The sequence below is a fragment of the Carcharodon carcharias genome, chromosome 9, assembly GCF_017639515.1.
Source record: "Carcharodon carcharias isolate sCarCar2 chromosome 9, sCarCar2.pri, whole genome shotgun sequence".
NCBI lineage: Eukaryota > Metazoa > Chordata > Chondrichthyes > Lamniformes > Lamnidae > Carcharodon > Carcharodon carcharias.
In genome coordinates, this window is record NC_054475.1 from 4812647 (window position 1) to 4835323 (window position 22677).

General features: G+C 45.3%; 1 protein-coding gene across 1 annotated transcript in view; it reads left to right on the forward strand.

Moving 5' to 3' along the window:
- LOC121282004 (cathepsin E-A-like) overlaps positions 1-22677 on the forward strand; it is a 73200-nt gene that overhangs the window by 14659 nt on the left and 35864 nt on the right. The window contains exons 2-8 of the mRNA XM_041195316.1: positions 668-830; positions 3817-3934; positions 6322-6440; positions 8426-8625; positions 13410-13532; positions 16246-16390; positions 20041-20139. Of these exons, the coding sequence (XP_041051250.1) occupies positions 668-830; positions 3817-3934; positions 6322-6440; positions 8426-8625; positions 13410-13532; positions 16246-16390; positions 20041-20139 (967 nt within the window). The remainder of the gene's footprint in view (positions 1-667; positions 831-3816; positions 3935-6321; positions 6441-8425; positions 8626-13409; positions 13533-16245; positions 16391-20040; positions 20140-22677) is intronic.

Genomic DNA, 22677 nt, shown 5'->3' on the forward strand with positions numbered 1-22677 from the left:
ATGAACGGTGGAACAGGCTTGAGGTGCTGCTTTTGTTTATTTTATATTTTATTCATTAATCTCAATGAACGGTTTTCCCTTTAGGATGAGAAAGTTCGACTAGCTAACTGCATAATAATCAGTTTTCTTTCCTCCTTAGATTTTAAATCTGACGTCCCATAGCACAATGTGACCCCTAATTTTGCAATTAAATCGTACTTTGAGAAGCTTCGAGGCAGGGTATTGTAGGTAATGGAGGAGTCAATGTACAATGAAGGTGCTTTTCTGCAGTTGAGGTTGAGAACTATTGTTGGGTGTTGTTGCAAGTTAGAAAGCCATGCAGGAAGTGAAAGTTAGAACTGGAGTCCAGCCCGATGGTGTTTTATGTTTATCTGCCTCTTCCATGGGTCAGCAGCGTGTGGGGGAGGGGGTGGGCTATTGGTGTGAAGGATGCTACACTGTACTAAGAGGCAAAAGACTTGGATAAGCCAACACATTTTTAGCTGTCCTTTCCTTCTTTGTGCTTGTACACCCAAAAGATGCTTCACAAATAAAAGAATTTAAGACACACGCTTTGCAGACGTGTGAAAATTTGATCACTTGCAAGTTAATGTTTAGCAAGGAGTCATGAAACAATGATCAACCAATAATTGTGGCTTTATCTGATTATCCAATTATAACGTGACAGAATCCCACTGAAGAAGCACAAGTCTATCAAGCAAGCAATGAAAGAAAAAGGGATGCTTTCTTATTTCTGGGAGCACCATAAGATGGATATGGTACAGATGGGTCAATCTCAGGAATGTTCTGCCATACAACGATCAACTGAGCCTCTTCTCAATTACATGGATGTAAGTCTGTCCCTACAATTATTCCACTGATGATCTGCGCTTTGATAATCACTTGTGAAGCTGAGTTCCAGATATTGGGATCAGGAGTTAAGGGCAGAGTTTTCCACCCTGCAGACAGGTGCCGCCCATCCATTTTAAAATTCTCCAGCTCTCAGAGGCAGCTCTCTGCCTTCAGGGGGCTTTTGCTGTGTGCACTCCCCCCTCATCACCCCCCCCCCCACCCCACGCATGTGCAGGCTTCAGCGCTGCGCTCCTCCTGCCCACCCCAGCAGCCCTGAGGCTCTCAGTGCGTGTTTCACGCTAGCTGGCCGTTGACTGGCCAGCCGGAGTAAAGTCGTGGCCGGAGCCCGATCGCAGGCGGTGGACAGTCCTGCGGCCATTCCCAGACCCGCCCACTACCCCCGCCCGACAAGGGGAGAATCCTGCCCTAAGTAACGTGAAATCTCCGTTAGCACTGGCAGAATGTCATCAATATACCTGTGCAACTAAATCAGAGGATGATCAGAGGGAAGTGGAGTAATAAATCGTAGCTACTGTCGTTTCTCAACCTGAGAGGGAAACTGGCCTTTTGACTTTCCGCTGAGTCCAATGGGACCTGACACAAGTGAGGACTGAAAGACCTTTGCTTATTCATGAAGATGGTGGTACATGCAGCACTCAGACTTACTATATCATTTCCATCAGTAACATAACTGTTAAAGAGGCGCTTCAGTACAAGCCAAAGTTGTTATTAAATAAACACATGTTAAATAAATACTATCCTAGGTTGTTTGTAAGATGACCGAGATGCTTGTAATCACCAGCACCTGACCTGGGACATCTGTCGAGGGTTACGCAGTTCAGCACTGAGAAGCTGGAAATTATTTCCAGTTGATAAATGGGAGCCTATGTTTAATGTTCAACACTTGGCAATATATATTCCAGATGCTTCACATAACTTGATCCAAGCTCATTGAGTCTGTCAGAGATGTGTTCATAAAGCAAGGGGCTTCGTACAGTCTGTGGTTAAAAGGTTGACAATGTTGGTAATTATAGCACAAATTTCTTCACAAGTATCTCAGCCATCTAACAAATAATCTAGGATAGTATTTATTTAACATGATTCTTTTTGCCAAGTCCACTGGTTTGGATTAAAAACAAAATGACCTGTGTTTCTTATTTTGTGAAACCAATATGAAATATTGAATGTTGCCTTTACTGATTGATTTGCATTTTGGGAGGTGATACAGTCAACGCATCTTCACTTCGCTTTGAGACAAAGGGAGTGTTTGAGACCACTGTGCTAATGTCCTGTGCTGTGAAATTGTAACAGCACTCACAACAACTAAAAATGGAAATACGCAGAAATAAATCACCGGATGAAATTTAGGGTTGAATTTTGGCTTTGCGGGACTGGAAACAGGAGCCAAAATTGTTCCTGGGCTCGAACTCACCCCCAGCACGGGGATCCCGTTATTAATTGGGATTTTGGTCAGGGTGCCCCTCTAATTGGCATGGAAACAGGTTCCCTGTACACATAGGGGCAGCAGGCAGGCTCTGAAGAAGAGGGCCAATCAGACACCTTCGACCTTCAGGGGAGAAGCAGGCTGTAGTGAAGTGCAAGTAACAGAGAGGGTACTTCAACATGAAGCCTCCCTCTCACCAGCTATTTTTTTTTTAAAAAATGTAATTAAAAACATAAAAAGCAGTCAGGCCATCACCGTGGGTTTGGGGGAGAGGAGGGTGGGCTGGGGGTCCATCTCAAGGACTGTGTGCCCGCATGCAATCGAACTGCACCCCCACACCACCACCACCACCCCCACCACCCAGCCACATGGGGAAACTGGAGGCCAACTGGAAAATCCCAGGCAACCCCCTTTAACTGCCCCTTGACAAGGCTCTCAATGAGCTAACTGGTTGCCCGCCAACGCCAGAATTTTCAGGCCCTATCTGCCTCAGTTCCTGACCTTGGGGAAAACCCTTCCCTTCTGAGCCAATTTTAACTCTTCCTCATCCGGTGGGAACCGTGTTGGTGGTTAAGGCTTGATATGGTGGTTGGGGGAGGGGGGGCTGGTGGTGGTGGTGTGGAGGTTGGGGGGGGGGGTTGCAAGTTTGCACCACATTCCGGCACACGCTTCAATTTTCTTCAGCTGACCTCAGGCACTGAAAAGTCACCTCCCCAGTGGAGAGGGGACCTGTTTTCAATAGCGGCATCATTGAGGTGGAAGGCTATTTTAACTACGGGCACAGCCAATGGGCATGTACAATTTGGGGCCCTTCTACAACATGCTCTGGGGTAAGGGTCTGGGTACAGGTTCCTTGTGGACCAGACGGAACGGTAGTGCTTGTCCAATCCACACGGACGTATTGGCCCTCCCTGTCCCCCCCTCCCCACACACGCTCCCGCTCATCACCAGATTGCTGGCCTGACCTCTGCCCTGGTTCTGTATTTCTCTTGCCATTTGCGTAGGTCCCTGGGGGAAGCTGGGCTTGACCCCACCAGCCTCACCGCCCACCCCCCACCCCCCCGCCCCCCACCCCCCTGGCCGCCCCCTGTGGGCACCCTATTCATTTTGATACCCACCCACCAATGACGAAGCGATTGGCGAAAGCTTTCGGAAATCAAGGCGTCCCGGCGCCCGGTTTTTGTAGGGTTCACCCTCACACCTCCTGTTCCACCCCTCTCCGCCGAATCGACCCGGTTAAAGGGCCTGGCAAAGCAGCTGTAACCGAAGCCTTAGTTGGCTGAGGTTTCAGTTCCTGCTCCAGACTTCAAGGAATATTAACAGAGCGCGGGGGAGACTATGGATCCTTTTACCCCGAAAGGTTTGGGTTGATGGGAAATTTGAGAGAAAAAGATTTACACTCTTGGTTGTTCGAAGTTTATAAATGGAGCACCTTGTGAGTCAGCGCCGATGGGTCAACAAGTGTTTCCGTTGGGCAGACAAGGACCTCACTGCTGTCTGGCACTACCTGCATTCACATCGTTATTCATGTTTCTTAACAGGCTCAGTACGGAGGGGAGATTTCTATCGGCACACCTCCTCAGAATTTCACCGTCGTATTTGATACCGGGTCATCTAATTTGTGGGTGCCGTCGGTTTATTGCCACAGCCGAGCTTGCAGTAAGTATAACCCAGGTCGGCAAGAGGGTTTTCACTCCTGGGTTGGGTGCGCGGGTTCAGGACAATTCCCGGCTCTGTGAACCTGACCCGTTAAAAAATGGCGGCCCACAGTTTGGAGTTTCGTTCTGCGTTGGGGTGGGGGGGGGGGGTGGTTGGGGGGCGCTGGATTAGAACTCGGGGCCCACCACTCCCGGGACCAGGCTGCCGCTTGCAGAAGAGGGCAGTGTGGAAGGCCTGCACCTGTGTTCCAACACTGCATCGAATTCAATAAGACAAAAGAATAAAACACGGACTAGCCCTCCAGCCCTCACCTCCCTATACACTCCCCACTCGCCCTATCCATGTCACCCGATGCTGCCTCATGCCCTTCACCCACCCTCACAGCCCCTCATACCCTCAATGTCAACCCATGCCCCTCCATCCACATCCCGTGGCCGGTCATACCCTCTACATCCCCATGGCCCTCTATAGACCCTATGTCAACTTAGTGCCAAATCGTGCCAACCCATGACCCCCATCCACAACCCTTTGCCCTTACCCCCTCCATGCCAACTCATCTAGAGTCCTTTGACAGTTCCGTCACAGTTTTGACAGGTTTGCAAGATCTTTGACAGCTGGACAGTTCTTTGACAGTTCTGTGACAGCTTTGCCAGTTCCAATGAGTTTATGTGCTTTTTACACAAAATTATGTTTACTTTTAACAATCCCAAAGGGTGCCTTACCTCTCCCAAAGGGCGCTTTACCTCTCCCAATGGTGTCCAGGGACCAGATCCAAGGGGATGCCTTACCTCTCCAAAGGGGTACCCTGGCTATCTAAATGAATCCACCAAGCTCGGACCTCCTCTTGCCTGGTCAAATCTGCACATGACAGGTTTCACACTCCTTTGCACTCCTGACCTACCAAAATCCCACTTCAGTAGAGGCAGCTGGTGATTTAAATGGATGCCAAGCAGGATGAGCAAACCCAGCCTGACTCCAGTTCCTCCCCGCAAAAATGGACTGTGCCATGTTCAGGGGCGTGACATAGATTTTCCAGCCATTCCTGGGATTTTTTGCTGGGCATGTATTATCACCAGATTAACTTTCAAAATTCCTGTTCAAGTTGGTACTCCTTTTAGAATCCAGGTTGTCATTAGCTATAATGTTGACTTTTCATTCTGTTTCGAGATATGAACTAGAGGATATATTAGGGTGAATCAAGTACTTGTTATTTTTGGAGGCTAAGCTATTGTAAGGATTAAACATTGAGGTTTCAAAGGCCTTGAACACAATGGCAGAATGGAAATGGTGTGTCCATGAGATGAATGTCTGCTTCTGTCTGCTTTTCTGAAATCAGACAATTCGCATATTGTAGATGAGACCCAAACCAGTATTGGCACAACTGGTGAAACATGATAGGTGGATGCAGGAGTGGGTGGGGATCTGGAAAATGCAATATACCCATCCATTTAGCCACAGAGTCAGGAGATCCAGTTGTGTCAAGAGCCAATCAACCTCTTTCAATGGAGGCAGCTTTACCATGGATATGTCAGGAATTTGTCAGGATTTCAAGCTCCATGGAACTTGCCTGAAACACTCCTGTGGGTTCTTCCACCACCACTGAAATGTACTGTGCACTGTATCCTGAGGGTTTATCAGAGTTTGGATGAAGTGAGGGACTAGTGGGACTATCAATGGATGATGCCAACTTGTTGGTCCCACCTCCATCTCTAGCATCATAACGCAAGAGGGCAGATCCAAATACTGTCTACCTAATATCTGGCCCTTCATTGGCTTCATAACTCATTGGCTGTGAAGAGTTTGGGTTTGTCAGGGACCTATCATTGGCACTTGCATCCAGTTTAGTGTAATTGGCCAATTTAGACACCTCAGGCAATATTACATCCTCCAAGTCATTCATAAAAATCAGAAACAACAATAACCACATCACTGACCTCCACTGACAACCAGTGCAATCTGCACCTCTCTCATCACCACCACTCTAAGCTGTCTACCTTCCGACCTTGCCTCTATCCAACCTTTACCATCATCCCATGGGCATATTTGGATGTTGTCTGAAGCAAATAGGTAACATTCACTGATAGATCCCTATCCTGGAGATCTAGAATCACCTCAAAAAAATCCAGTAAAATGATCAAATGTAACCTGCCATTTCGGGATCTATACTGGCCTTCCAAAATGCTATGTACTGGTTCATTTATAAAGGAATAATGATGTTTTGGCAATGAGAATATATCTCATCATATCGTGCCAACTGGGATGTAATCTTGCCCTTGTATAAGGAGAATGAAAAAACTTATGCATGCAAGTTTTCTATGAGGTAAGTTAAAATGATCGAATTTGTACCGAGAATTGTGCCTCAGTGTGAAGATTTTTCTCTTTTACAGGAGACCATGACAAGTATGCCCCAGATAAATCATCAACTTATACAAGGGATGGACGCCCTTTCTCAATCCATTACGGTACAGGTAGTCTGACAGGAATAATTGGAATAGACACGGTAACGGTGAGTTTTTGTTTTCTCCTACAGAGGAATCTGAAATGTCACAAGGGACACAGTGCTTGCCTGATATTGCTTGAGCAACAATACACTTAACAGGACAAGTTGATCCAAACGAGGCCAGTATCGCCCAGAAGGTCAAGAGGTGGATTGCTCTTGGGTCTTTAATTACTTGACATGAAAGGTTATGGACGTGAATTCTTAAGTCAATGGCCGGGATTTTCCGGTCTCGTCTGCGACAAGAATCGACGTGAGCGAGGCGGAAAACTTGACGGGCCGGGCGATTGACTCCGGCCAGGAATTCCTGGCCCCGCAGCAGGTGGGACTGGACAATCCAGCCTCTGCTTCTCTTGCCACAGAAGCCGCCTGAGTTCCAGCAATTTGTGTCTTTATTTCAGCTGCAGTTGGCCTCAGAGCTCCCAGGCTGGTGGGGGGGGGGGTGGGGGATAAAATATAACAAAAAATACTCCTGCTTTTCTGAAAGTTTTTTAACACCTGAATAGCTGTTTCTCTCTCCCCCCCCTCCCCGAGACCTCCGTACGAAATATCGGGTGTGATTTTCCATTCCGGAGAGCAAGTCCGGTGGTGGTTGGGAAGGTCTGCAGGACTCCTGCTTGGACAGTGAGGCAGGTGGACACACATGCAATCTTTTTTTTGCTTCTCAGCTCATTAATTATGCATCGGTGGGGGAGCTCAGCAAATTTCGATTTGGGCGGGGGGCAGGAAGTCAGCCGCCCCACTGTTACCTCACAGGGTCAAAGGTCCTGGCATCGTATTTAAAAGGGCAAGCATGAACTCAATGCAGGCCAGGAACGCTGCACTGCCCTTCCAGAGATTCTGCGGCCAAAGTTCATAGAGGAGGAAAAGGTGGCAGATGTGAGCAACCATATCCTGAGGCATATGGAGGCACCTCTGGCTTTGCCTTTCACTCACCTCTAGATAAGAGCACTGCCTACAACATGTCTAATGCTCGCCATTGCAGTGTTCCATGTTCGCCAGCCTCTTGATCTTATAGAGGCTCGCTGCCTCTTGCTTCTCAGGCCCTTACTTCTCCAGGCCCTGTGCCAATCAGAGACAGGCCCCCCCACCTCCCCCCCCGCCCCCCCTTCTCACCTGGACGGCAGCCATTACCGTGGAAGAGGCGAAGCTCGCCAGGTGTGTGCGCCACTTATATACATTCGTAAAGCTGAGTGTTCTATGCTCTTAATTTGGAGGGGGGAGCTTAATTCCAGCGAGGTGGCCTTTTAATGAGCATGCGTGAAGTGCTAATGCATGTGAATGGGGTTCCCAACGTTGTTCGTCGGGAAGCTGGACCTGCCCTTTAACCTGCCTTGAAGATCGGGAGAGCAAAATGTTTATCCCACGTCGGAAAACAGGTATTCTGTCTCCCGCCAAATTAAGTGCCACCACCCATGGCAATTTCTGCTGCCGGCGGGAGCAGATAATTCCGCCCGCAAGGTCATACTCCAGTGCAGTACTGAGGGGGTGCAGCATTGCCAGAGGTAGCGATGTGAAACCAAACCTCTCAGGTGGTCACAAACAATCCCATGGCACTATTTCAGCCAAGAGCAGGGGAGTTATCCTCAGTGTTCTGACAATTATTTACCCCTCAGCCTACATCACTAAAGCACATTACCTGGTCTTTTTTAAAATTCGTTCATGGGTTTTGAGCATCGCTGGCTGGCCCAGCATTTATTGCCCATCGCTAGTTGCCCTGAAGGTGGCGGTGAAGCTACATTTTTGCGCCGCTGCAGTCCATGTGGTGTAGGTACATCCACAGTGCTGTTAGGGAGGGAGTTCCAGGATTTTGACCCAGCTCATTTTCTCACTGCTGTTTGTGAGAGCATGCTGTGTGCAAATTGGTTAATGCGTTTCCTACATTACAACAGGCACGGCACTTCAAAAGCACTTCATTGGCTGCAAAGCGCTTTGGGATGTCATGAGGTCAGAAATGACCCTAAGTAAACACAAACCTTTCTTTCTCTACTTAGGTTGAAGGCATCTCTGTCATGAACCAGAAATTTGGTGAGAGTGTGACAGAGCCTGGCACTGCATTTTTGTACTCCCCGTTTGATGGGATTCTTGGACTGGCCTATCCATCTATTGCAGCAGCAGATGCCACCCCTGTGTTTGACAACATGATGGCACAAGGCCTCGTGGACCTGCCCCTCTTCTCAGTGTATCTCAGCAGGTTGGGCTTTATTTCATCGCCATTACAAGAAGTAAATTCAATATTTGGAATGCATATCTTTGAGACAAAGGTTCCCTTTTCTTTGACATGATGTGTACTACACAACATTCTAGATTAGAATATTTGGGATTTTATTAATACTCTCTAATTCAATAGAATATGGTTAAATGGCTGGTCAATCTGATCCAGAATAGTCTTTAATTCTTTCATCAATACAAATCCTGATATTTTTGAACCAAATTCAATCCACTATTATATATTTCTGTTTTCAATATCTAGATTCACTTCTGTTTAAACAAAACTTTGTCACAATTAGGGCAGGTATTGTCACTGGACTAGTGATCCAGAGAACGGGGTAATGCTCTGGGGACCAGGGTTCAAATCCCATCATGGCAGATGATGACATTTGAATTTAGTTTAAAAATCTGGAGTGAATCTAATGATGACCATGAAACCATTGTCAATTGTTGTAAAAACCCATCTGGTTCACTAATGCCCCTTAGGGAAGGAAATCTGCTGTCCTTACCTGGTCTGGCCTACATGTGACTCCAGACCCACAGAAATGTGGTTGACTCTTACATGTCCTCTGAAATGGCCCAGCAAGCCATAATGGGCAATTAGGGATGGGCAATAAATGTTGGCCTAGCCAGCGATGCCTTCATCCCATGAACGAATAAAAAAGAAACCGGTGGCATTTTGTGAAGGATGACTGAAATTAAATGTCAATATTACTGAAAATAATTTACTTCATTGGGTGAGAAAGCACTTTGGGACTTCCTGTGGTCATGAAAGGCACTATATAAATGCATCTATTACTTTCAACTCCTCTCACCACCAACGCCACCCCACCCACCCCCACCAACTGCTCAACAAAGGTACACTTCAAACTTGCATGGTTTGAGCCTTAGGCAGTTCAGAAAGTTCCTGGGTTTGTTCCCTGGTTTAGTGTTGTGTGAGCAGCTGTTTGGGAATTGACTTCAATGCATTTGGTCTAGCGAAGACAGAGAAAACTCAACAAAATTTGCGCCCAATCACCCTCGAGTAACGTTGTTGGAAACGCTGAGCGTTACAGGTAATGAAGAGTCAATGGATGAGATATTTGAGAGGGACATTGGTCTGTAATTAACACAATCTCTATGCAAAGAATTAGCATGATGGCAACCATAACTTAATATCATCTTGAAACAATTTGTGTGTTTGGTGTTGCTGGGTGAAACCATGTTGATTTAATTTCTTACTGGAGTGCTTGGGTTTGTCATCTGTGGCTCAGTTGGTAGAATTCTTTCCTCTAAGCCCCAAGCTTCTGGGTTTAAGTCCCACTTCGGGGTTTGAGCACAAAAATGAAGGCTGACACTAATGTGATACTGCGGGTACACTGGATGAGATGTTAAACTGAGGCCCCATCTGCCTGCTCAGAAGGATGAAAAATAATCTATGGCACTATACTGAAGAGCAGCAGGGCAGTTATCCCTAGTGCCTTGGCCAATATTTATCTCTTAATCATAAAACCATAAGACGTAGGAGCAGAAGTAGTCCATTCAGCCCATCGAGTCTGCTCTGCCATTCAATGAGATCATGGCTGATCTGATAATCCTCAACTCCACTTTCCTGCCTTTTCCCCATAACCTTTGATTCTCTTACTGATTAAAAATCTGTCCATCTCAGCCTTGAATATACTTAATGACTCAGCTTCTACAACCCTCTGCAGTAAAAAATCCCACAGATTCACTATCCTCTGAGAGAAGAAATTCCTCCTCATCGCTGTCTGGTCCTAGACTCTCCCACATGGGGAAACAACCTCTCAGGATCTACCCTGTCAAGCCCCCTAAGAATCTTATATGGTTCAATAAGGTCACCTCTCATTCTTCTAAACTCCAATGAGTACAGGCCCAACCTACTCAACCTCTCCTCATAAGAAAATCCCTCCATACCCGGGATAATGAACCTTCTCTGGACAGCCTCCAATGCCATGGTATCTTTCCTTAGATAAGGGGACCAAAACTGTTCACAGTATTCTAAGCGTGGTCAACATGAAAATCAACATGACGAAAACAGACTATCATGTCGTTAGCACATTACGGCTTGTGTGAGTTTGCTGTGCGCTAATTGGCTGCCATGTTTGCCACATTGAACAGTGGCTGCACTTCAGCTGTAAAACACTTTAAGGCGTCGGATGGTCGTGAAAAGCACTAAATAAATACAAGTTAAAAGCAAAACACTGCAAATGCTGGAAATCCGAAACAAAAACAAAAATACTTGGAAAAACTCAGCAGGTCTGGCAGCATGTGCGGAGAGGAACACAGTTAACGTTTCGAGTCCGTATGACTCTTCAACAGAACTAAGGAAACTTAGAAAAGGGGTGAAATATAAAAGCGGGTTTGGGGGGGTGGAACAGGTAGAGCTGAATAGAGGACCAGTGATAGGTGGAGATAACCAAAAGATGTCACAGACAAAAGGACAAAGGGGTGTTGACGGTGCTGATATTATCTAAGGAATGTGCTAATAGGTGACATTAAGGGTAGAAAGCAGTTCAAGCAAGATACAAATAGCCCTAGTGGGGGTGGGGTGGGGGGAAGGGGTCGAAAAAGACTAAAAGGTAGAGAAAAAACAATGGATGGAAATACATTTAAAAATAATGGAAATAGGTGGGAAAAGAAAAATCTATATAAATTATTGGAAAAAAAGGGGGGATCAGAAAGGGGGGGGGGATGGAGGAGAGAGTTCATGATCTAAAGTTGTTGAATTCAATATTCAGTCCGGAAGGCTGTAAAGTGCCTAGTTGGAAGATGAGGTGCTGTTCCTTAATAAATACCAGTCTTCCTTTCTTACATGATCAATTATGACAATGATTAAAAAGATGTACAGGATGTCTTTGATGCACTAAAAATATTTTGCCTGCATTCACTGCCCAACCTTTTTGTGTCAACTTTTCTCCATTATAAAATTCTATGCCACCAATTATATTATCACCCATCACTGTGATTGCCCAAATACCGGTCCTATAAATTGCTCGCTGGCAATTTTTTCACCTGTTATTTTTGCTCAGAACCAAATGTACTTGATAAGGGTTTAAACAAATTTTCCAAATATACAAAATTGCAAATTTCACGTTCAAATTGCTAAATCAATCTGTGAATTTGTCTTTTGTGCCTTATAATGTCGTGTTAAAGTTTTTATCAGCCTCCCCAATCTTCGACTAGCTTTTTATTTAACATTGTAATAGTTGAGAGCTTTATTTAATTCTGCAGCTTGTGAGAATTTACAGTTTGCAGAGTTTCCCAGTGTTCAATCTGTGTACAACAGGAACTGAAGGGGCGAAGGTTGTGTCCCTTCAACCTATGAGGATTACAGGAGTTTCTTTGTATTTTTTCTAAAAGACTTTGGAAGGACTGGAGATTGAATTCTCCAGTCAAAAAGGCTCCTTCCCTATACTGCCAGATCCCAGCGAATCCCAATGTTCCCAAACCCCTTCATGAATCCTGCTGGACTGCAGAATCACATTCCTCATGCTTTTCCATTCACCACCCACTGTCCTGCACAAACCCAGCTTCTGCTATCCCCATCAAAGTACTGACAAAGCTTTAGATTAATATTTGGAGTGGTGTAGTGGTATTGTCGCTGGACTAGTATTCCAGAGGCCCAGGGTAATGCTCTGGGGACCCTGGTAATTTGAATCCCACCACAGTAGATGGTGAAATTTGAATTCAGTTAAAGAAAAATCTGGAATTAAAAGTCTAATGAAGGCCACAAAACCATTGTCGATTGTTGTAAAAACCCATCTGGTTCATGCATGTCCTTTAGGGAAGGAAATCTGCTGTCCTTACCCGGTCTGGCCTACATGTGACTCCAGACCCACAGCAACGTGGTTGACTCTTAAATACCCCCTGAACAAGGGCGATTAGGGATGGGCAATAAATTCTTGCCTAGCCAGTGACGCCCACATCCCACGAACGAATAAAAAAATAATGATGGTCCTCACTGAGCTTTAGCCAACCCCAATGTTTCTAGACTTTAAGAATCCCATCCCAGTGCCCCTCCTTCAGGATCCCAGATCCCATGGTCTGCCTCAGGATCCCTGAAAACAATTCCTCTCCAAGAGCTTTTTATAAATTTATTCATTCATGGGACGTGGGCATCGCTGTCTAGGTTGCCCCAATCGCCCTTGTTCAGAGGGCATTTAAGAGTCAACCACATTGCTGTGGGTCTGGAGTCACGTGTAGGCCAGACCAGGTAAGGACAGTGGATTTCCTTCCCTAAAGGACATTCGTGAACCAGATGGGGTTTTACGACAATCGACAATGATTTCATGGTCATCATCAGAATTTTAATTCCAGATTTTTTTTTTAATTGAATCCGGATTTCACCATCAGCCATGGTGGGATTTGAACCTGAGTCCCCAGACCGTTACCCTGGATCTCCAGAATACCAGCCCAGCGACAATGCCATCGCCTCCCCAGGTATAAAAGTTTTGCCCGGTGCTTTTGCAATGTGGAGGCGGAGGGAACCATGTTAAGAGGCCCAAACCCACTTAATTGCCTTAACTGACAGGCCGGTTAACACAAGGGAGGGGGCACAAATCCCCATAGTGAGTATAGAGAGCAGGCTCACAATTCCAATACTAACGCTGACCAGAAGAACCCTCGAGCTACGCCATTCATTCTTTAACACACACCGTTTTGTATTGTATTCTGTCGCCACTGCTGGAGTGTTTCATTTTGTAAAGATAAATCCGTTCTTACTTTCAACCAAACTTTAACGGCTTCTCCTCTTGCTCTGTTCCCCAGGAATCCAAATGATGAGAGTGGGAGCGAAATCATTTTTGGCGGATTCGACACTTCGCACTTCACTGGTGAACTCCACTGGGTTCCTGTGACCACTCAGGGATACTGGCAAATTCAGTTAGATAAGTAAATACAGGCCCATGTATTTTTTTCATGTCAAGTGATGCACAATGGAGTGTAGTGTTTCACAGAACCACTAGATGGCGGTCAGAGACTACTTCCTGCAGATCAACCCTTGAATGACATTTTGACATGATTCTGAACTCGGTTTAGCAGCAGTAACATGAGCATGACGTGGAACAGGGAACTTCTAGTGGTGGGGCCTAGTAGGGTGGGGCAGGGCGGGGTGGGGTGGGTCTCAAAAACAGGGAGGGTAATGGTGTGCCACAGATTGACCTTTGAATCAAGCAAGCGATTCCGTGGGAGATAGTAAAGAGAGACCTCATCACAAGAACCTTTTTAACTACACTGACAGGTTAAGAAGTCAGTTCCCACACTCGCGGGGAATTCACTACGCGAGGATTGAGCTGTTAGAAAACTGACCAAGATTATTGGTAAATAGAAATTTCTGGTCGTAACTTGAGGTGAATAGCAGTGATGCGTTTAAGGGGAATTTAGCGTGAGGGAGAAGGAAATAGAAGAGTATGTGAAGAGGCTGTGATGAAGTAAGGTGGAGGGATACTCAAATGAGCCTAAACAGCCACATAGACCTGTTGGGCTGAATGGCCTGGTTTTGTGCTGTTAATGATATCTCCCATGTATCTTCAGTACCTGCGACTTAACATGGGCTGCAAACTGCAGCTTCCACAAATTCGTACACAATGCTCACCTTAATGAGGGCAGCAGGGTCCACAGTCAAGCCTGGTGAATTCAATAAATATTCCACAACAACAAAACAGAATTTGGCTTATCAAACTCACCCTTCCAGAGCCCATGAGTGGTCACCATTGACCAGGCATTAACCTAGTCTTTTGTCGAGAGATGTTTTAAAAACTGTTACCTCCAGCTCCCCAGCCTGAGATCTAAACTTCCTGAGGCCTGATACTCTGAAACAGCAGAGGCCCATTTGTTCAAGAGGATTCTTTTTAACCGACTATTGAAAGATTCTGAAGATGAACCTCTGCCAAAAATAATCCTATTTTAGTCACTCAGAACAGACCTCATAGAAAATAGACAAGGATTAAATGGGGAATTGTGCACTTTTATAGTTTAATTTTTTAAAAATTAATTTACAGAGTCTCAACATCGTTGGCTCGATCAGCATTTATTGCCCATCCCTTGTTGCCCTTGAGAAGGTGGTGGTGAGCTGCCTTCTCGAACTGCTGCAGTCCATGTGGTGTAGGTACACCCACGGTGCTGTTAGGGAGGGAGTTCCAGGATTTTGAAACAGCAATAGTGAAGGAATGGCGATATATTTTCAAGTCAGGATGGTGGGTGGCTTGGAGGGGAACTGGCAGATGGTGGTGTTCCCATGTGTCTGCTGCCCTTGTCCTTCTAGATGGTAGTGGTCGTGGGTTTGGAAGGTGCTGCCTAAGGAGCCTTGGTGAGTTCCTGCAGTGCATCTAGTAGATGGTACACACACTGCTGCTACTGTGCGTCGGTGGTAGAGGGAGCGAATGTTTGTGGATGGGGTGCCAATCGAACGGCTGCTTTGTCATGGATGGTGTCAAGCTTCTTGAATGTTATGGGAGCTGCTCTCGTCCAGGCAAACGGAGAGCATTCCATCTCACTCCAGATTTGTGCCTTGTAGATTGTGGACATGCTTTGGGGAGTCAGGAGGTGAGTTACTTGCAGCAGGATTCCTAGCCTCTGACCTGCTCTTGTAGCCACAGTATTTATATGGCTAGTCCAGTTCAGTTTCTGGTCAATGGTAACCCCCAGGGTATTGATCAGCTGGTTCATAATTGTTGCTTTAAAAGGGACTCTGCTTTGTATTGGTCAGGGACTAAAGCAGGGGAAATGAGATTGACTTGTAAAAACATGGCCTTAGATAGGATAAGGCTGAGAGAAGAAGCTGCGCAGTAAACAGCTGCTGAAAGTCACTCAGTGCGGAGCAACAGTACAAGTAGCGAATAGACTGCTTTGATCGCGAGGTTATGGTGATTCTTTGATTTATAGGCCTAATCAATCACCATGACCAGTTTCATATTTGTGGAAGAAGGGCAGAGTTCAGTTTTTTCAGTCAGACACTTAAGAGTTGAGCACCACAATGATGTCTCTAACAATGCAGTCATGCAAATTAGGTCACGTGATTTTTTGTTATGACAATACAAAAAAGCAACGCTTAAAAGGTTCCTTCTGTCCTACACAACACTTAACATAGTGAAAATTCATTCACTGATAAAACATTCCAAATGTTAGGAGATTTCCCCAATCACTTTCTGCCAACTTGGGTTGAGAGAGATTGTGTAGAATGGGCCTATACCCTCTGGAGACTGGAAGGATGAGAGATGATTTCATTGGGGCATAAAAAAATACTAAGTGGGTCGTGAGGGTAGATGCCGAGAGGTTGTTTCTCATTGGCTGGAGAGTCTAGAATTAGGGTTCACACTCTCCGGATAAAGAATTGGCCATTTAGGACTGAGATGAGGAGAAATTTCTCCACTCAGTGGGTGGTGAATCTTTGGAATTCTCAACCCCAGAGGACTAGTTATTGAGCACATTTAATACTGAGGCTGATTGATTTTTGGACTCTAAGAGAATCAAGGGACATAGGGATGGGGCAGGACAGAGGAGGTGAAGCAGAAGATCAGCCACAATCTTATTGGCTGGTGGAGAAGCCTTGAGGGGGGCATGTGGCCTATTCCTGCTCCTACTTCTGATGTTTTTATGTTTACAGTGTGAAAGTTGGTGGAACTGTTGCGTTCTGTGAAAATGGATGCAAAGCCATTGTTGACACTGGCACATCTCTCCTTACTGGGCCGAGTAAGAACATTAATGAACTGCAGAAACTCATTGGTGCCATTTCCAGTAGGGACGGGATGGTATGTGGATGAGAATCTGATTTAATTAAAGCATTTCTGATGCACACTTTACGATGTCTGTCAAACTGCTGGGGAAATAACACAATCCCTTTATCTTTTCTTGATGACATATTCTTAAAGCTAGAGACAGTAATTATGTCGGACAATTAACTTCATCTATCGTTGTTTCAAAATAATTTCAAAGTAAAGTTTCTTTCAGGGAAGACTCTATTTTTTTTTACACTGTGAGTTGTTACGATCTGGAAAGCGGTTTCTGAAGGGGGGTGGCTGAAGCAGCTTCAGTGGTAACATTCAAAAAGGAATTGGGTAAATGCGTGAAGGCAAAAGGGTTTTAGGGCAATGGAGAAAGAGCAGAGGAGTAGGATTAATCAGAGTGCTCTACTAAAGAGCCAACATAGGCATGACAGGCCGAATGGCCTCCTTCTGTGCTCTATCATTCCATGATTCTATGTAAACATCCATCTTAAGAAGGCACGCAGTCCAGTGGCAGTCCCTAAGTCAAGAAACTTATGTGTAAAGAACCTCTGGGAATCACGAACAATACTTATCCAAATCTATTCATGATACGTTGCCTTGAAAGTAAAATTCCCAGTGAGTTACATTCTTCTATATTTTGTTACTGGGACAAATGTGGACATTTTATCATATTATCATATATCCTGTTGACTGAACTGCTGCCTTTCAGTTTATCATTTGTAATGCCCGGTTGTCTACATCCTTGATGTCTGATCTCTTCCAGCATTTATTGCAAAAAATTGTCTCCTCTTATCTAAGCTGCAATTAAAATTCCTTCTGACAGCGATCAACCCACCTGATCCATGATTCAAAGCCTGACTCTGACTCAGCACACAATTTAAACCAATTCTGCCTTTTCTGTTAAAGTAATGTGAAGCCAAATATGGATATATTCTTACAAAGATCATGACAAAGCAATACAAACATGTATATTTTCATTTACGTGAGCCTCAAAGAGACACTAGTTAATCAGTAATATAGGAGTGAATACTTCAGCTGGTGGAAGCAGAGGCCAAATGAAGAGAGCGGCAAAGTCAGGAGTTTGGATATCATTGACTCCAAATTCATTTCACACACTATGTAATTTCCCAATCTTGTTTTCCCAGTGACATTGTCTGCTTTTTTTCCATTCATTCATAGGATGTGGGTCTCGCTGGCTGGGCCAGCATTTATTGCAAAAAAATTGATCGTTTTCAGAAGGAATTTTAATTGCAGCCTAGATAAGAGGAAACAATTTTTTTGCAATAAAGATTGGAAGAGGTCAAACATTAAGGACATAGAAAACTGAGCATAACAAACTGATAAACAGCAAATCAGTCAATAGAGGGCAACCACATGCTGGTGGGAGTCACATGTAGGCCAGGTCATGTAAAGGACAGCAGATTTCCTTCCCTAAGGGGCATTAATGAATCAGATGGGCTTTTACAACACTGGTTTCATAGTCGTCAGACTTTTAATTCTAGGTTTTAATTGGATTCAAATTCCACCATCTACCATGGTACCATTGGAACTCAGGTCTCCAGAGAATTAACCTGGGTCTCTGGGTCCAGTGAAAGTACCACCACCTCTCCTGCTGTTCACATAATTTCGTTTGATATTTCAATTGTACACAAGCTGGGATGCAACCATCAAAATTCCACATTTCCCCTGCTGTTGCCACCCAGAGCTAAACCTGCCCAGTTAAAAAAAAATCAATTAAAGGGCAGGAATTACTTAAAACTATTTGGTTTTTTTTGCAAACTAATTTTTCTTCAGCTACCAAGTTGCTCTGAGTTGAGGGAATTGCATTCTGAGCACCTCGTCATGTGATCTTGTTCAAAGTGATGGAGAATGGTCAAAGGCTATGCTACATACCTGAGAGATCGGGTGCAGCATAGTCTGATGACCTGCACCCACCATTATGCCACCAATTACAACTGTGGGTCCAAATACGCCATCAGGCAATAGAACCATAGAAAGGTTACGGCGCAAAAAGAGGCCATTCAACCCATCATGTCAGCACTGGCCAAAAAAAAAGAGAAAAAAAGAAACCAGCTGCTCACTTTTAATCCCACGTTCTAGCACTTGGTCCATAGCCCTGCAGGTACTTCAGGTGCAGATCCAGGTGCCTTTTAAAGTGAGTTGAGCATTTCAGCCTCAACCACCAACTTAGACCGTGAATTCCAGACACCCACCACCTTCTGGGTGAAAAAGATTTTCCTCATGTCCCCTCTAACCCTTCTACCAATCACCTTAAATCTGTGCCCCCCTGGTAATTTACCCCTCAGCTAGGGGGAAACAAATCTTTCCTGTCTCCCCTATCTAGGCCCCTCCTAATTTTTTACACCTCAATCAGGTCACCCCTCACCCTCCTCTGTCCTAAGGAAAACAACCCCAGCCTATCCCAATCTTTCCTCACAGCTGCAATTTTCAAGCCCTGGCAACATTCTTGTAACAAAAACAGAAAATGCTGGAAAAACTCAGCAGGTCTGGCAGCATCTGTGGAGAGAGAAACAGAGTTAATGTTTCAAGTCTGTATGACTCTTCTTCAGAGCCCCGAGAAAGGTTCATATGGATTCAAAGCGTTAGCTCTGCTTCTCTCTCCATAGCCGCTGCCAGACCTGCTCAGTTTTTTCCAGCATTTTCTGTTTTTGCTTCAGATTTCCAGCATCGGCAGTATTTTGCTTTTAACGTTCTTGTAGATCTCTTCTGTAGTCTCTCCAGAGCAATTATGTCCTTCCAGTAATGTGGGTGACCAGAACTATACACAAAATTCCAGCTGTGGCCTAACCAGCGTTTTGTACAATGCCATCATTACATCACTGCTTTTATGTTTAATAACTTGTCCAATAAATGAAGGCATTCCATATGCTTTCTTTACCACCTGTCCTACCACCTTCAGGGACCTGTGGACATGCACTCCAAGGTCTCTCACTTCGTCTACATCTCTCAGTACCCTGCCTTTTATTGAGTATTCCCTTGCTTTGTTTGCCCTCCCCATGACCTCACTCTTTACCAAGGTGAGTGCCTTTGCAGTCTCTGTGTCACCAGGTAAGGCAACAGCAGAGCCATGCCATGCTGTCAGTCACCACAATACTTATAGCCAACCTCCGCACCAGGGATGAAGCTGCCGCTGGCAGTCAATGCATTCATTTCTGCCACTTCCCAGGTTAGAATAGGGGTTTGCTGCAGTACTGGTCAGTAGTTGCCTCGCTAATGTATCAGACAGATAACTGATACACTAGGCCAACACTTTCATCTCTTTTCTCACCGAATAGCAGCAGCAGAATGATATGACTGCCCGGGTTCACCACACTGCCGAATTCCATAGCATTCCAGAGGGCATTGGCAGCAGCCACATAACTGTTCCTGCTCGTCCACTCACAGCACCTCTTGCTCCCCTGTACCTGTGCACTTGATTCACCTAGTCCTAAGTCCTCAAACGAACCACCTGCATCCCCACGGGGTGGGTAACTATGCTGGTGCTCTCATGTCGGTCAGAGTATTGTGTAAAGTGTCTTGCTTGCCGATGATATTAAAATGAGGCATGGCCCTCAGAATGGTTTATAGGCACTTCCCCCCCCCCACGCCCCCACCCATGTTAAAAATTGCTCATTCAGTAACTGGACACCGTTGGGTTTTTTTTCTGTTTACAGTACTCCGTAGATTGTGGTTATCTATCCAGCATGCCTGACGTGACGTTCACAATAGGGGGGTTCGAGTACGTTCTTCCTCCTCAGGCCTACACTCTTCAGGTATTTAGCAATTTACTTCATAAGAAGGAGAAGCTGCTTGACTCGACAGAAGAGTAGAATTCTACTGTTTTATAATCTGTTAGACAGAATGTCAACAGCACTGGATGTGGGATATGTTTTCAATTTATTCCCAGCGTACAGCTTCTCAGGACAGGGATGCATGTCAGGAATTCCAGTGCTGACATCAGCATGCCCAACTCACAGTTCTTGCGTGATGATGGGTGAAAAATCCTGCAGGCTACAGACTGGGGGCAGTGACCTCTCTACGCACCCTTTGCACGTGGCACACAAAGTTCCACATTATCAGTGTTAAATTACACTGTTCACTTCACAGATTCAAAAATGAGCAAAATAAAAGACAATGGCAAAGTTAGTGCAACATTAAATGTATAAATCAACATATTAATGTCTGCAACTTACAAATGACTGACAGTTTCAAAATGCCATTTGTTTATAATTTTCCATTGAGACAATGCCTTATCTCTCAGGGCGTTAGCTGTGGATTAGCTGTGGCTGTCTTGCTGTTTTAGTTCTCTTTGTGATCAAACTTTCAGAACTTTTATGTCAAAATGATGTGACTTTTGGTGATGAAATGATTATTGTCTAGCTTGCCAGAGCAATACAAGTAATAATACATGCAAAACAATTAACAAAGAACATCAGCATTTCAGCATTCGACATGGTTAGTATATGTAATATATGTGACAATGTCAAGCAAACACTTCTGTGTGCTGGAGACCTGTTCACTTGTCCCAATCCCTCTTCCCTCTCCGCCTCCCTATTCCATCTACCTCTTTCCCTGTCCTCCCCTCACAGAGTCATAGATACACAGTGCAGAAGAGGCCCTTCGGCCCATCGAGTCTGCACCAACATGTGAGAAACACCTGACCTACCTACCTCATCCCATTTACCAGCACTTGGCCCATAGCCTTGAATGTTATGATGTGCCAAGTGCTCATCCTGGTACTTTTTAAAGGATGTGAGACAACCCGCCTCCACCACCCTCCCAGGCAGCGCATTCCAGACCCTCACCACCCTCTGGGTAAAAATGTTTTTCCTCACATCCCCCATAAACCTCCTGCCCCTCACCTTGAACTTGTGTCCCCTTGTGACTGACCCTTCAACTAAGGGGAACAGCTGCTCCCTATCCATCCTGTCCATGCCCCTCATAACCTTGTACACCTCGATCAGGTTGCCCCTCAGTCTTCTCTACTCCAATGAAAATAACCCAAGTCTATCCAAACTCTCTTCATAACTTAAATGTTTCATCCCAGGCAACATCCTGGTGAATCTCCTCTGCACCCCCTCCAGTGCAATCACATTCTTCCTATAATGTGGCAACCAGAACTGCACACACTACTCCAGCTGTGGCCTCACCAAGATTCCATACAACTCCAACATGACCTCCCAACTTTTGTAATCTATGCCTCAACTGATAAAGGCAAGAGTCCCATATGCCTTTTTCACCACCCCACTAACATGCCCCTCTGCCTTCAGAGACCTATGGACACACATGCCAAGGTCCCTTTGTTCCTCAGAACTTCCTGGTGTCATGCCGTTCATTGAATACTTCCTTGTCAAATTACTCCTTCCAAAGTGTATCACCTCACACTTTTCAGGGTTCAATTCCATCTGCCACTTATCTGCCCATTTGACCATCCCATCTATATCTTCCTGTAGCCCAAGATATTCAACCTCACTGTTAACCACCCGGCCAATCTTTGTATCATCTGCAAACTTACTAATCCTACCCCACACATAGTCAACTATTTCGTTTATATGAATGACAAATAATAGGGGACCCAGCACAGATCCCTGTGGTACGCCACTGGACACTGGCCTCCAGTCACTAAAGCACCTTTCTGTCATCACCCTGTCTCCTATAACTAAGCCAATTTTGAATCCACCTTATCAAATTACCCTGTATCCCATGTGCATTTGCCTTCTTTATAAGTCTCCCATGTGGGAACTTGTCAAAGGCTTTGCTGAAATCCATATAAACTACTTCAACTGCACTACCCTCATCTACACACCTGGTCCCCTCCTCAAAAAATTCAATCAAATTTGTTAGGCATGACCTCCCTCTGACAAAGCCATGCTGACTATCCCTGATCAAACCTTGCCTCTCCAACTGGAGATAGATACTCGCCTTCAGAAATTTCTCCAATAGTTTCCCTACCACTGATGTGAGACACACTGGCCTGTAGTTCCCTGGCTTATCTCTACGACCTTTCCTAAATAGTGGAACCACATTAGCTGTTCTCCAGTCCTCTGGCACCTCCCCCGTGGCTAGAGAGGAATTAAAAATTTGGGTCAGAGCCCCTGTGATCTCCTCCCTTGCCTCCCTCAGCAGTCTGGGACACAAATCATCCAGACCTGGAGATTTGTCCACCTTTAAGCCTGCGGACACCTGCAATACCTTGTCACTCCCTACATCAATTTACTTAAGAACCTCACAGGCGCTCTCCCTGGGTTTGATGCCTTCATCCTCATTCTCTTGGTGAAGAATGATGTGAAGTATTCATTCAACACTCTAGT